Source organism: Balaenoptera acutorostrata, chromosome 2, assembly GCF_949987535.1.
Source record: "Balaenoptera acutorostrata chromosome 2, mBalAcu1.1, whole genome shotgun sequence".
Lineage (NCBI taxonomy): Eukaryota > Metazoa > Chordata > Mammalia > Artiodactyla > Balaenopteridae > Balaenoptera > Balaenoptera acutorostrata.
Genome location: NC_080065.1, coordinates 62,863,743 through 62,880,324, shown reverse-complemented (window position 1 = coordinate 62,880,324; position 16,582 = coordinate 62,863,743). Strand labels below are relative to the sequence as shown.

The window sequence follows — 16,582 nt, the reverse complement described above, 5'->3', positions numbered from 1 at the left end:
TTCGTAGTCAGTACCTGATGCTCTATAAAGTGTAAAATGCCCACAGACACCGACAACCTGTCCTCATTACCAGTCTGATGACAGGCAAGAAGGTCAATAACTTCCCCGGGGAACACTTGCACTCAGAGTAAGCAGCTCTGAGAGTAGATGCTTGCATTATCCTCTGGGCACCACCTGCACTCCACCTGGGATCCTTTATTCACATCTGGAGTAAGAGCCTCCATTTACCTAGTCTGCCTCTTCCCCAGATTTGTGGATGCTGCCCACTTTGACCCTGGAGTCCTCAGCCTCTGGGCCATGCATTTGATCCTCAGCACGCAACTTACCTACTACAGTCTCAGTCTTTGCTCCCCAACAGAGTGTAGGTTCCTCAAAGCGGGGACTGTATCTATGCCAGTGCTTCCTGAAACAATCACCTGGGGATCTTGTTAAATCGCAGATTCTGATTCAGGAGGTCTGGGGTGCGGCCCAAGATTCTGCATTTCTAACAAGCTCCCCGGTGATGCCAGTGCTTCTGGCCCCAGGACCTACTTTGAGTAGCAAGGACTTATATCTAGTTGAATCCCCAGTAGTTGGCATTGATACCCACCCACAACAGGCACTGAATAAATATTGATGGTGAAGGGGTGCCGTTGTTGGCTCTTTGCAAATAGGTGTTAGAACTCAAAAGACAGAACTGCTAAGTCAAACTGAGGGCTCATCACTCAGGTAAAGAAGCTGCCAGGTCTGGCCAAACATGGCATTGCTTGAATTATAAAAAGCATTTTATTAGTTATGCTCTAATGCCACTGTAAATAATTGATTTAGTTACAGAAATACTTAACTGAATGAATCTTTCAAGGCAGACTACAGAAGTACATCAGGAATGATGCTATTTCCAACCTGACAGCATTTCAATCCCCCAAGGCAAAGTTACAAGAAGCTGATGCTAGCCAGAGTCATGCTTCAAATACAGGGTACTACAAATACATGTTCGGAAAAGCCTCAGAGAGAACAAAGTGGTAAAAGCTCTCTCCATCATTTTGGGTATAACTGACTTACACTCTGACATAAACGAGTAGTGTGTTTAATACATTAGACACATGGCAATCCTCAGACATGCTGTTTAAAAGAAAAGATACTATTGAACCTGGGCAATGGATACACCAGTGTTTACTGTACAATTCTCTCCACTTTCATAGTATATCAAAGGTTTAGGGTTATGGTCCTGTTTAAGATGGTATAAGTACACTCCACTCTGTCTCTCCCAACACATGCTATTAAAATCTCTGGACAGACGTTTGGAACAGCTATTTGAGGACTCTGAGAAGTAAATGACAGCAGGTAGATTGGGGAAGAAAACCAGAACTCAAAATACAATCAGGGTTTCCTGATCTTTTTGTTTTTTCTTCCATACCTTCCAGCTGGAACTCAAGGCAGTACAAATCACTGGCCCGGACAGAAACAGCTCCAAGAGGAGCTTCCCATTCTGGTCTAAGAAGTGGAAGGGGGCCCCTACAGGGCAGAGAAGGTGGGGGAAATCCTAATTTTGTTTGGTTTTGCTTTGTTTTCTCTTCTGGTTCCGCCCCAGGCAAGCCTCACTCCCACAGTTGCAACCCCACAGTAGCAGGGGTAGGAGCAGTGACTGGGCAAGCAGTGACAGAGGGAATCCTTCTCTCTGACCCGAGGAGCTGTGGTCAGAAGAGGAGGGTGCAGGTGAGAGAGGGGGAAAAAGGGGTTTTTTCCTCTCTTAGTCCCAGAGGCAGACACAGTTGTGGGAAGTACACAGCAGAGCTGGGATACTACACCCTTGGCTTTCTAGTCAGAAGACCGGGAAAAGGTGGAGAAGGGTCCTGTAGGTGGAGAATGTAGGGGAGATGATCTTGGAGAGGTGGGAGTTCAAGAAAGCAACCCCATAAAGTTGTGTATGTACTACTGGCCTTCCCCCGGACCTGTACATGTTCCTGACCCTAAACAATGTGACAAAAGCTTGGGGAACTGAACTATGGGGTAGACCACTGCCCAGGTCTCAGACTGGCTCATGGATAGTGCACAGGTCCAAATAGCACTGCAAAAGTGTTAAAAACTGGTGACATTGGTGTCAAATGGTGTTGAAGAAATCGGTCATCCATATACCAGATTCCTTATAACTTTATACTTAAATTAACTCAAAATGGATGATAAATCTAAATGTAAAACACAAGGCTATAAAAGTTTTAGAAGAAAAATATGAGAAATCTTCATAATCTTAAGTTAGGCAAATCATTCTTAGATATAATACCAATAGCTAGATTCATTTTTTAAATACAAGTGAATTGAATTTCATCAAAATTAAAAACTTCTGCTCTATGAAAAACACTAAAAAGATAAGCTGCAGAGTGTGAAAAAATATTTGCAAATCACATATCTAACAAAGGACTTGGATCCAGAATATATAATGAACTCTCAAAACTCAACGATTAAAACAGGGACTTCTCTGGTGGTCTAGTGGTTAAGAATCTGCCTTCCAATGCAGGGGACACAGGTTCGATCCTTGGTGGGGGAACTAAGATCCCACATGCCATGGGGCAACTAAGCCTGTGCACTGCAACTACTGAGGCTGCGTGCCACAACTAGGGAGTCTGCGTGCTGCAACTACAGAGCCCACATGCTCTGGAACCCGTGCGCCACAACTAGAGAGCCCTCACACTCTGGAGCCCATGTGCCACAACTAGAGAGAAGCCCGCACGCTGCAACGAAGAGCCCGCGTGCCGCAACTAAGACCCGCCACAGCCAAAAATAAATAAATAAACAAATAAATATTTTTTAAAAAATAGTACCAAGCACACAGGGTTGTTGCAAAGATCAAATAAAATTAATTTAAAAAAACCAACATAATCAATTTTTTTAATGTTCAAAAGATTTGAACAGACATATCACCAAAGAAGATATACAAATGGTAAATAACACAAGAAAATATGCTTTAATAATAAATAGCTATTAAAGAAATGCAAATGAAACCACAATGAGATGCCAATACAAACCTATTAGAATGGCTAAAATTAAGGGAGAAAAATAACAATACCAAGTGCTGATGAGGATGTGGAACAAATGGAAACCTAGTACATTGCTGGTGGGAATGAAAATGGTACAGCCCCTCTAAGAAAGTCTAGTGGCTTCTTGTATATAGCTCACTATATGCCCCAGTAATCTCACTTCTCTAGGTATTTACACTAGAGAAATGAAAACTTATGCTTACACAAATACCTGTACACGAACGTTTACAGCAGCTTTACTTGTTATAGTCAAAAACTAGAAGCAACTCTAATGTCCTTCAACTGGTGAATGGATATAATAAACTGTGGTATATCTATACACTGGAATACTATTCAGCAATAAAAAGGGAGGAATTATTGATACATGCAACACATGAACCTCAGAGAAATTTTGCTGAGTGAAAAAAGCCAGTGTCAAAAGGTTATATATGGTATCATTTATATGGCACTCTCAAAAAGGCAAAATTATAGAGATGGAGAAAAGATCAGTGGTTTCCAGGGTAGGGGAGGGTTTCACTACAAAGAGGTTTTGACTACAAAGAGGCAGCATAAGGGATTTTTCTGGATATGCAACTGTTCTGTATTTTGATTGTGATAGTGGTTACATGAATTTATACATGTGTTAAAATTCATAAAGCTGTATGCCAAGAAGAAAGTTAATGAACAGTATGTTAATTTAAAAATTAAAGTAAAATAAAAAGTTATTGTATCTGGGTTTCAATGTTAAAATAAAAATAGACTCTTGGCAATCAGGTCTATTACCAAAACATCTTTTGCAGGCCAAATAACATTAAAAAATAATCAAATGATAATTTTCAGACCTAAACAACATGTTCCTTAAGTATTATAACTGTAATACAACTTATTACACTCATTAAGTTGGAGTGCTTGCAGTGCCAATTTTTTTTTAATTTTTAAAAATATTTATTTATTTATTTATATTTATTTTTGGCTGTGTTGGGTCTTCGTTGCTGTGTGCGGGCTTTCTCTAGTTGCGGTGAGAGGGGGCTACTCTTCGTTGCGGTGTGCGGGCTTCTCATTGTCGTGGTTTCTCTTGTTGCGGAGCATGGGCTCTAGATGCACAGGCTTCAGTAGTTGTGGCACGTGGGCTCAGTAGTTGTGGCTTGCAAGCTCTAGAGCTCAGGCTCAGTAGTTGTGGTGCACGGCTTAGTTGCTCCACGGCATGTGGGATCTTCCCGGCCCAGGGCTCGAACCTGTGTCCCTTGCATTGGCAGGCAGATTCTTAACCACTGAGCCACCAGGGAAGCCCTGCAGTGCCAATTTTTAAAAAGGGGTTTTTCTTCATTCTGATTCTGTTGTTTATCAATCCACTTGCCTACCAATACCAGAGCAATAAATTAGACAGGGAGGGCTGTGTCCCTCTGGTGAAACAAAGAGAAACTCTCATCATTATGAAGTCTAGGCCATGTCTATGAGTGCCAACAAAACCAATAAGATAACCAATAAGATGACCAATTGGTTTGAACTGATTTCATTTATTCATCTTCCAAAGATTTACTAAGCACATACTAAACCTAGCCCTGTGAGACATGAAGGTAAAGCAATGCTGAGTCTTACCCTCCAAAGAGTCAGTCCAGAGAAAAAATAGAATAGCTCTTTAAGAATTTTTTGAATAGTTTAACTTTAAAAAACATGGCCCATTGGATTAACTAAGAATCAAGAACTGTCGTCCATTGGATTAACTAAAAGCCAAGGTTATCACCTACTTTTGCAACTGGAGATGATAAACATGATGTTGGGTCTCTCCAGCCTAACTGGTTTCCTTGTTCCATGGTAAAGTATTAAACGAAGTTGGGAAAAGTACGTGGAAAATCTTTAGGGTGGATTTTGATATCTAGGCAGATAAATCATCAAGGTAATATGTGGCTAAGGCCATGTTCTCTGGAATCAGATAAACCAGGTTCAAATCCTGCCTCCACTCCTTCTTAGATGTAATTTTGGGGGCAAGATACTTAACCTCTCTTTGTCTCAGGCCCCTCATCTGTAAATTGGACATTATTGCAATACTTTTCTCACAAGGCTGGGGGCACTAAATATCAAAGTCCTGAGACTGGTGCCTGGTACACAGTATGTGTTTAATATGTCTTATTTATCAGAGTTCACAGGGAAAAGTCCAGATTTAATGTCCCTGAGTCCAGTTAGCTTCTGTCTTCTACGCCCCCAGTTACACTCTAGGCAACCATTTTATTCTTACAAATGCATGCTCCTGGCCATAAGGTCAATATGGGAAAATAAGTAAAAGCGTAAATCCTATAGGTAATGGGTAAACAATGGGTGACTACCAAATACAAAGAGCACATACTATGCGTATTCTCTAAAGAGATCTTTCCAGAATGAACACTGCCAATGGAAATATTTTGTGTGTAGGTGGAGAAAAGATAACCCAAGCGGCCAGATTTTCCCCTTACGTTGGTTATGGTCCGATCCATTCTCCCCAGTGAAGACAAGGTTACCTCACCAGCAACACCCCCCCGGCCTTGTGATTCAGCAAGAAATCCACCGCAGACAAATGACCTGTCCCCACTGCAAAAGGCAGGGCTGTGCGGTTCATCTGAGGAAACACAATTTGTGTTTTCACTCATCTGATTGTTATTTAGCCTTCTTAAGATTCCTGGTTCTTGAACGGCCATAATTTTCTATCAGGTGCTTGTGTTTTGATTATTTATCTACTATTTGTCTTGCCTTTGAAAGTAGTGAGAACTGTATCCAGCATAATCTTTCATTTCTCTACTGTTAGATAATAGAGAATTTAGCAATCAACTGGAAGATATGCCTCAAGCTGAAATCCACTGCGTAACCTATGACTGATTGTAACAGTAAAATGGATTTCAACTAGAGAGTAAAAGCTGTATTTCTCCTGTATGCAATCATTAATAATGGTAGGACATGTTGATAATGCATAACAAAAAATCTTCCTAGAAGTTCAATCCATATACGGTTCTTTCCTCTGCAATTTTTGGACTGTAAATTTTACTGAAGCAAACAAATCAAGAAAGAGAAGGAAGGAAGGAAAGAAGGAAGAGAGAGAGAGGGAGAGGGAGGTAGGAGGGGAAGGGAGGGGAGGGGAGGGAAGGAAGAAGGAGGGAGTGAGAAAAGACACACAGAGAGAAAGAAAGCTATAAATACCTTTTGCTTCAAAGAAAAGCCAACTTGGTGCTCCCAGGATGTCTAGAGACAGTCTGATGTGCTTCAGACAATGGATGTTTTGTTTGTAACTAAAACACGTCATATTTCCCACATCTAGATACTGATCTTGCTTCCAAAGAATTTACTATCCTTTGTTTCTCATAAATAATTTATTGCAAAAATTGAGAACTGTTTAATCTGATTTCCTTGGTAGCTAAATCGGTGATAAACTAAATTTGAATTATCCTTGCTATTTTCTGCAGTCTAGAGCTATGTCCTAGTATGTCAAATTTGGGCTTATGGGGCTTCCCTGGTGGCGCAGTGGTTGGGAGTCTGCCTGCCAATGAAGGGGACACGGGTTCGAGCCCTGGTCTGGGAAGATCCCACATGCCACGGAGCAACTAAGCCCGTGAGCCACAACTACTGAGCCTGCGCATCTTGGAGCCTGTGCTCCGCAACAAGAGAGGCCGCAACAGAGAGAGGCCCGCGCACCGCGATGAAGAGTGGCCCCCGCTCGCCGCAACTGGAGAAAGCCCTCGCACAGAAACGAAGACCCATCACAGCCATAAATAAATAAATAAATATAAATTAATTAATTAATTAAAGAAACGTTTAAAAAAAAATTGGGGCTTATAAACTCCCCTTTAACTTTATTCGTGAATAAGGATGCAAATCAAAATACCATTCAAGATAATTCAATAAAACCACTTCCATGTTTTTTCATTTCTGTCATCACAGATTTTAAGGAACTCTACTAGTAACCATGTCAACAATTTGCTGTAAACAGGACTAAAAGAGATGTCATTAGAAAGCATAATATAATTCATCAGGAGTTTACAATAACTTGCTACACTGACTGTAAGTTTAAGTGTACTATCTCTCTAAGTACTTTAATATAAAAATATGGTTTAAAATATCAGAAAGTTATATGGAAAAAATTTTCAAATGGTTATAAAAGTACACTGGAGAATCTATTTCCTGCTGTCTGGACAAATGATTATTGCTTTACTTATTCAACAATTAATCTAGATATTACCTTCAAAGATCCTTGCTTATTTCTTTTATTTTTGCCATTTCCTTCCTTGATTCCCTTCCTTTTTTTTTTTTGTTCCTAAAATTGTTATGCTGTAAAAATTTGTTATTTTTCTATTCTTTCTAGGATGTCTGTGGACAATGAATATGGTATACACAGGTAACACATCAGACATACACATGTACACACGCACAATATACACAGACACATAAACTCCCACATACACATAAACACAGATCCCCTCACACACACACATGCACAACTGCTAAACACCCTTCCACTGCACATGATGCATGACCTCAGTTTCTATGACCTCATTGCCTGGGATAGATCCAGGTTTTGTGGAACGTCAAGTTTACACTCTTTGGGAGCCCCCTTTAAAGCCATAGTCAGAAAGCTTAACAGATTACAGTTAAAATTTCTTACTTTTTCAGATTTTACAAAATCATATGACAATGGAACACACTGCTAGAGTCCTCCCAGTGCCTTGGAAGGAGTCTGTGCAAGCAGGTGTCTTAAAGTTTATGCTTCATTTAGCATTACATCCACCTCTGCCATCCCCACCTGGAACCGTCCCCACAAATTGTCCTAAATAACTGACACAGCCCCCAGTCTGTTCACTTTGATAAACCCTGCCTGGTGGGGCTGTCAGGAAATCCCCACAGAAGCAAGAAGTAGGAAATCCATATTTCTGGCAGTGGGACCTTTCCCCTAAACCCAGGCACTTGAAGAACAAGTGAGAGCCAGGTTTCAGAAGAGGCCTCACTGCCCAACATGCAGATGAACTATATTTCAAAAGCAATAAAATGCAAACCCATACTCTCCACTGGATTTTAAATTTGGAAGGTCCCAACCATAAAGGACATCACTGGCAAGAAAACAATGATGAACCGTGTAGCAAAAGATGTTCTGCCTTTCCAGAATGTTTGAGGCCAAAGTGATCCACAGGCTATGATCCAGGACCAAGTCCAGGCCCATAACCTTGACAGTTGGCTTCACTGTCCACACACAGACTTAGCACAGCTGCACATAAAGACCCTGGACGCTTCCCCTTGGATTAGATCAGTTAAAGCACCCAGAGCCTCTTCCACTGCTTGATTCCACCTTTAGCTTAAACATTATGGAATTGCCAGCAATGGAGCTCTCCCCCATCTCATTTAGCAGAATCACTTTTATTTTCATTTCAGTTGGACTGCATAAACCCACACCACTGTCACTTGTCACATCTGTGATTTCTACTCATATTGTTCACAGCATTCATGTTAACCTTCTTTTCAAACAGCTTCTCCATAAGCTCCAAATTATTGCTTTTAGCAGCATTCTGGAAGCTTCTCTCATTTGGCAGCACTGAAAGCAAGCAAGCAAGCATGACAGGGAATTTAAGAGGGCTGAAGAGAAAGCAAACCTCGTGTGGCAAACCTTGGAACTAAAAACTTGAAACAACAACAGTCTTGAGCCTTTCGCATTCTGCTATTCTGGACATGGGAACTCTGCTTCAATATTTCATAAAGCTGTATTATCAAGATTCCACTTTCTCCTCATGCTGCAAGTGTTTTCACAGCCTTAAAAATCTTCCTGGTCCCAAGCAAAACATTATTCCAAAGGACCACCCTGAAGTCAGCAATGCAGTATCTAGCTCTAGGAGGTCAGAGGGTGGCCATTGACTTCTCAGGGGGTGTTGTTTATGAGACGTTTGTACAAGATTACACAGGGAGGAGCCCAAATGCTCCACACAAGCTTATAGAGATAAAACTGTTGTCTGCAGAACCCTGTGCAGATGCCAGACCTGCAGAAACAGCACCTTAAAATGCAGCACATCATATAAATATACTCGAACGAAGGCTAAAAGGGATGAACCTGTTTTATTCTCATTTATATGAAAGGAGATAAAAGTGGATTCACACTTTTAACTATAAACATTAACATTACGATACACTATGAACATTATATGTCACACACAAACACATATTCAGATGGCAGGTTTTATTAAATAGCCTAGAGAAGATTCCAGGATTTACTGAGTTGTTTGTTTGTCGTTGGTTTGTTGTTGTTATTTTGTAACGTAAAGGAGCTGGAAAGCTCTCAGAGGACAATCACAACATTCTGGAATAAAGTCAGAACTGGGATGATCTGAAATCAGCAACAGACCATCTCCAAAAAGAAAGGACCTAAGAGAGGTTGTATAGATGTTTTTTTTTTTTAATTAATTAATTAATTAATTTAATTTTTGGCTGCGTTGGGTTTTCATTGCTGCGTGCAGGCTTTTCTCTAGTTGTGGCAAACGGGGGCTACTCTTCGTTGCGGTGTGCAGGCTTCTCATTGCGGTGGCTTCTCTTGTTGCAGAGCACGGGCTCTAGGCATGCAGGCTTCAGTAGTTGTGGCACGCGGGCTCAGTACGTGTGGTTCGCTGGCTCTAGAGCATAGGCTCAGTAGCTGTAGTGCACGGGCTTAGTTGCTCCGCGGCATGTGGGATCTTCCTGGACCAGGGCTCGAACCCATGTCCACTGCATTGGCAGGCGTATTCTTAACCACTGTGCCACCAGGGAAGTCCCTATAGATGTGTTGTTGAGTAGTTTCCCTAGCATCTGCCAAGGACTTTTCAGCATGCTTCCAAGTCCAGTCAAAGACCAGGGAGTATCTTCCTGGGAGACATACACATTCATTCTATCGCTTGGCTCTTCCTATTGGGTTGGCCAAAAAGTTCATTTGGATTTTTCTGTGCCATCGTATGGAAAAATCCGAACAAACTTTTTGGCCAATCCAATACTGCTACTCTTGCTACCACTCTAAGTAACTTCAACATCCAGGTAGATGATTAATCCATCACCTTGGTCTCTCAGTTCCCTAACCCCCTCACCTCCAATAATCTTTTCCTCCACCTGACCTCAGCCACCTAATTTCAGAGTCATACTCTTTGACATGACTATCATCACTATATCATAATGAGACAGGAAGGGGGCAGGGCACAATCTCTAAAAGAATGACATAGCCTGAGGACACGACATAAACTGATTAGAACCAAATAGGTCCAAGATGGCAGATGAGTTGACTTCCACTAGACCTTGAGCCTCAGTATACACTCAGCTCATTGTAACACATCAGCACCGCTAAATGACACACCCACAGGTGCCATGACAGTTCCAAGGCCGACCATAAAGGTCAAAAAGTGGGTGGTGGCCCAATTCCTGGAGATCCCCACCCCTTCCCCAAAATAGCTGGAATACTCCTCCCACTCATTAGCCTATGAAATTACCCATCCCTATAAAAACGGACAAGCCCATACCCTGGTGCCTCTTGCCTTCCAAGATGCCCCACACTCTGTCTATGGAGTGTGCATCTCCCTGAATAAACCTTCTTCCACTTTACTATGGCTCGCTCTTGAATTCTTTCCTGCGCAAAGCCAAGAACCCACACCTGGCAGCCGCCCCAGGGACTCAGACGTGACCTGGGATGTGAACATCCTCCCGCGCCCTACTCTCTTTCCTGCAACAATAACCACACTACCTCTGACATCTTCAAGAATCCCATTCTCTGACCACGGCCTCATCCATTCAGCTCACCTGCTCTAGTTTTCCCAGTCCAGAAATTTTGTGACCTGATCAAGTCCTCCATTCCACTCTTCTCACCATCTTTTTATATTATCCATCCCTTAGGCCCTTACTTCCCTCCTCACCCAGTTTAGATCCTATGGTCCATCTTTGAACCACTTCCGTGCAAACACATTTACCTCCCTCACCACTCGCTTCCTTCATCCGACTAGTTGGCAGAATCCAAATTCTGAGATTAAACCCAACTGCTATCTGCTCCATTTCTATACCTGGACAGCTAAAAGTCAATCAATCTACCTACCTACATTTATACCCACACTCTCTGTTTTTATTACTGTTACAATCAGTGAAGCATCCCTGTGCCTACCCAAGGCCAACCTCTCCACTTGGGATCTAGATCCCATCCCTTCTCATCTTTTCAATTATTTCATCTATCTCCTGGAAATTATCCTCTTTCTCCTCTGCAGCATTTAATGTCTCTCCAGTGGACTGTTACCTTCAACATATACAGAGATGCTATAATACCTCTAGTGTAAAAAAAAAAAAAAAATCCCTTAACTTCACATTCCTTTCCAACTGCCATTCCACTTCTCAATCTCCCATTACCCTCAAACTTCTTAGAAGTGTTCTATAATGATGTTCTATAATGATTTCTCCATGTACTCATCTCACCATCTCATCTCAACCTATGCTAATCAGACATCATGCCTATTGCTCCACCAAAACTGCTCTTATCAGGGTCACTCCATCTTGCTAAAATCCAGTCATCACTTCTCTGTCATGTGCACTGAACTCTTGGCAGATTTGACACAGAAGACCACACTCTCCTTATAACACGTTTTCCTCCAGGCTTCTGTTAGACCACTTGTTGCTTTCCAGTCTCTTTCACTGGTTCTTCCTCCTCTGCTTGATCTCCAAATGTTGGAGCACCCTAGGGTTTTTATAAAACTAACAACCAGATGGAGTAGACATTATTACCCCCATCTTACAGATGAGGAAACTGAGGCTTAGAAAAGTTAAACCACTTGCTCATGCCTTAAAGATAATAAATGATAGAATTGTCCTAGGCAGCCTGAATTCAAAGCCCAAGCTTCCAGTCACTGCATGTGTCCAGGGTGTCAGTATGAGAGTTAACTGCTGAAGTAGAGGTCCGAACTGCCCACTGGCCACATGCTTTAGCTAACACATTCCGCTGGTTAGGCCAGACTCCTCTCAGCTCCTTCTCCTGGTTCGTACACAGTCTGGCCACAGCTCCTTGCCCCCGTGTATTAATCCAATGGGAGGGGGGTTCTATTTCCAGGTCCTTATCCCTCTTTGGTATGTCCCTGAAATAGCAAGTCAAGACCTTACTGTGCCCGGAAATATGACACATGGATTCTAGTCTGTCCCTGAAGTTGAATATCTTGCCCCTTTTCTACTATATCTATAAGGAAAATTAAGGGACTTCCTTGGTGGTCCAGTGGTTAAGAATCCGCCTTCCAATGCAGGGGATGCGGGTTCAATCCCTGGTTGGGGACCTAAGATCCCACATGCTGCGCCGCAACTACCGAGCCCACGTACTCTGGAGTTTGCGTGCCATAACTAGAGAGATGCCCGCATGCCACAACTAGAGAGAAGCCTGTACGCCACAACTAAGACCCGATGCAGCCAAAAATAAATAAATAAATAAATATTTTTAAAAATTTAATTTTAAGGAAGTTTCTAAGACAATTAAAAAGCACCATAAAAAACTCCTGGTCCAAGCCAATTACATCAGAATATCTAGGGGCTTAAAATGTTCACTGACTGGCCCGCAGCTTACTAATTGTATAACCCTGTAACAATTCTGAATTTTAATATCTCAACCTGTAAAACAGAGATTATAAAACCTTCCTTCAGTGGTGTGAAGGAGTTAGCTTGTACAGGCTAATAAGAACTGACTGTGTGTAACACCTCTCAACTCTGTGTTCAGTGACATCACATTGTAGCTTGAAATCAGTCACAGTGGAAGCATTACACAAAGGAAATTGGAAAACAATACAAATCAGAACTTTTTCTCCCAGAGAGTTGGTAGTTAGACCCTTACCAACACACCACTGTCTACCTTCTGGGTAATAAGTGACAGAGTCGAGAAAATGGCCCAGACAAAATCATAAACATATCAATTAACGAAATAATATTTAGAGGAGTACTTTACTATATATGCATTAAAAATGTAATGGATAAAATCAAGTAAAGGTTAAATGTTCAGTCAAGAACAACAGGTTACATAGAGCTGTATCATTCACTTAAACTTTTAGGGGTCCAACACTCCATGCCTTCAGTAGCAGAGCAAGTTTGAGGAAAGAGGGTCAGAACAGGAGGGGGCCATGCTGAGCTAGAAAAACAAGTCCAGACTTCCTCTTTCATTTCATTCAGGCGGTACCTCAAATGGTACCACCTCTGAAAAACAATGCCTGACCACCCAATACTCTTCCCCTTGTCATTCTCTACCCCTATGCCCTACTCCATTCTTTCTTCTTATCATTTGATATTATTTGACATTATAATACATATATACATGTTCACTGTCTGCTTCCTTCACCTGAATACACATCCATGGGGAAGCTGAAGTAATCCCAGTGCCTAGTGCTAGTAGGTGCTCAATAAATATTTGTTCAATGGTTGGATGGAAGGGTTTGGTAACCACAATCATTTCCAGAAGAATAGTGCCAGGAGGGAATGTAGGCTCAGTACTATGAGAACTTCCAATTTTGGGGGGAAAAAAAAAAAAAATCTGGACCATGGATCAAAGAGGAAATCTCAAGAGAAATTAGAAACTATTTTGAACTGAATGAAAATAAAAATAAAATATATCAAAATGTGTGGGATGCAGCTAAAGCTTGTAGGATTAAATTATCAGAAAAGAAGAAAGGCTTCAAGTCAATAATCTAAGCTCCTACCTTGAGAAAGTAAAAAATGAAGAGCAAAATAAACCTAAATCAAGCAGACAGAAGAAAAACAACAAAGGTAAAAGCAGTAATCAGTGAAACTGAAAACAGAAAAACAATAGAGAAAAAGCAATAAAAACAAAAGCTGGTTCTTTGAAGACATCAATAAAATCAATAAACCTCTAGCAAGACTAAGAAAAAAGAGGGAAGACACAAATTACCAATGTAAGGAATGAAAGAAGATGTCAATAAAATCAATAAACCTCTAGCAAGACTAAGAAATAAGAGGGAAGACACAAATTACCAATGTAAGGAATGAAAGACAGCAGAGCACTACAGTCTCCACGGACATTAAAAGATGAAAAAGAGAATACTATGAACAACTCCATGCATATAAATTCAACAACTTAGATGAAATGAAACAATTCCTCAAAAACCACAAACTACCAAAATTCGCTCAAGATTATATACATAACTGGAATAATCCTATAACTATTAAAGAAATGGCCTTTGTAGTTTTAAAAATTCCAAAAAAGAAATCCCCATACCCAGACAGTTTCACTGGTGAATTCTACCAAATATTTAAAGGATAACATCAAGTCTATACCATCTCTTCCAGAAAACAGAAGAGGAGGAAACACTTCCCAACACATCTTATGAGATCAGCATTTCCTTGAGTCTAAAACCAAAGACACTACAAGAATAGAAAACTATAAACAAATATCCCTCAACAACATAGATTCAAAGCTCCTCAAACATTAAAATCAAATCCAGTCATATATAAAAAGTATAATACACCATAACCATGTGGGGTTTATCCTGACAATGCAAAACTGGTTCCATATTTGAAAATCAATCAATGTAATCTACTATATTATTAGTCTAAAAAAGAAAAACTACATGATCATTTAAATTGATGCAGAAAAAGCATTTTAAAAAATTCAGGGCTTCCCTGGTGGCGCAGTGGTTGAGAATCTGCCTGCTAATGCAGGAGACACGGGTTCGAGCCCTGGTCTGGGAGGATCCCACGTGCCGCGGAGCGGCTGGGCCCGTGAGCCACAGCTGCTGAGCCTGCGCGTCTGGAGCCTGTGCCCCGCAACGGGAGGGGCCGCGATAGTGAAAGGCCCGCGCACCGCGATGAAGAGCGGTCCCCGCACCGCGATGAAGAGTGGCCCCCACTTGCCGCAACTGGAGAAAGCCCTCGCACGAACCGAAGACCCAGCACAGCCAAAAGTAAATAAATAAATAAATAAATAAATAAATAAATAAATAAAAATTAAAAAAAAAAAAAATTCAACACTGGGCTTCCCTAGTGGTGCAGTGGTTAAGAACCTGCTTGCCAACGCAAGGGACAAGGGTTCGAGCCCTGGTCCGGGAAGATCCCACATGCTGCGGAGCAGCTAAGCCCGTACACCACAACTACTGAGCCTGCGGTCTATAGCCCGCGTGCCACAACGACTGAAGCCTGCGTGCCTAGAGCCCGTGCTCCGCAACAAGAGAAGCCACCACAATGAGAAGCCCGCTCACCACAATGCTGCAACTGGAGAAAAGCCCACACGCAGCTACGAAGACCCAGCACAGCCAAAAATAAATAAATAAATAAATTTATTTATTTAAAAAAAAAAAAAAGAAACTGGTGCTCTGCCCACAAGGCTGGTCTTCAGGAAATGAGGCCATCCCACCTATCCAACTTGAAGGGTGTGCTCGTTAAGTGACTCGACGTCATTCTCAACCTTGAAGACCCTTAAACAGCGTCCCTGAGTTTATGCTATAAATGTATCCCCAAGGCATAGATGATCCCCTCCATACTTTAAAAACTTAAAGTACAGAAAGATTAAGTGACTTATTTAAAGTCACACAATAAATCAGTGAATGCGTCAGGCTATAGGAGATAACAGCACATAAAACTCTTTACTTATTTGTAAAAGGGCTTAATCATTTCTTGAAAAATCCTTTTCCTTAATTTGAAAGGGTAACACTTTCCTTCCACCCACAGTGCAGGGTTAACCTGAAATAAAACGTCCTGAGAAATGTGAGCCAAAACTTGGGTGGGGGTGGATCCCAAAGCTGAAAACTAGCCCGCAGAGGGCACAGGGATGCAGATGGGCTCGGGTCCCTTCCCGCCGCGGCCCGAGCGCTGCACTCGCACCTGCTCAACCAGCTCCCCGCGCCCGCGCGGCGCCGCCAGCGCCGGCGTTTCCAGGCCTTGTTCCCAGACTCACGGAACTCGTGCTCGGCCGCCGCCTCCTCGCGCCGCGGCCGCTCTTGCTTCGGGATCCGCGCCAGGCCTCTCCAGGGCCGGGCCGCCGCGCCCCTCAGGTCCTCCCGCAACCCCTTGGCGGCCGCAGCTGCGCCGAGCAGCAGTCCCCTCGCCGCTGCCCTGCGCCCCGGGGCGCGCCGACCCGGCTCCCTGTCCGACCCCGAGGCCCCAAGGCCCCCGAGGCCGCTCACCCCCGGGGCCGCTCTCGGCTGCGGGCGCTTCTACGGGCGGCTCGCCCCGGGTCTCCAGCCCTGGCCGGTGGGAGGCGCCTTCAGGTGTGGCGTGATGTGGTTGGGTTCACGCGAGGCAAAACGTTCTGAGAAAACTCCCGGCGCACACTTGGGCCGTTCTTCGTACAGTTGGGAGAAGTGTCGAGGTTGGCTTGATAACCAACACTATCGGAACTCAAGGATTGTATCATTTTTAAACGGGCTTCCAGAATTTTCTCTAGAATAAAGTAAGACTCAATAGCCTCTCTGAAGATGGAAAACCTTGGCACCCCATTTTAATACAGTGGTAACCTACTGGACTCCCCATCTTGGGTTTTATTTCTTTCTTAGTGGTTTATAAAATAAAGAATTGATGAAATATAGTAAACTATTCTGGGCAATCGTGTGCCTAGCTAAAATTCTAATAATATGGAAGAAAAGTAGAATATTGAAGGACAACCA

General features: G+C 42.5%; 1 protein-coding gene across 1 annotated transcript in view; it reads right to left on the bottom strand.

The window, feature by feature from the left end:
- Nucleotides 1-16,332, bottom strand: part of ANKDD1B (ankyrin repeat and death domain containing 1B) — a 56,837-nt gene extending 40,505 nt beyond the window's left edge. The window contains 4 exon segments of the mRNA XM_057540352.1: nucleotides 5,489-5,586; nucleotides 8,438-8,541; nucleotides 15,874-16,129; nucleotides 16,213-16,332. Of these exon segments, the coding sequence (XP_057396335.1) occupies nucleotides 5,489-5,586; nucleotides 8,438-8,541; nucleotides 15,874-16,129; nucleotides 16,213-16,332 (578 nt within the window).
- Nucleotides 16,333-16,582: the final 250 nt, after the last annotated feature.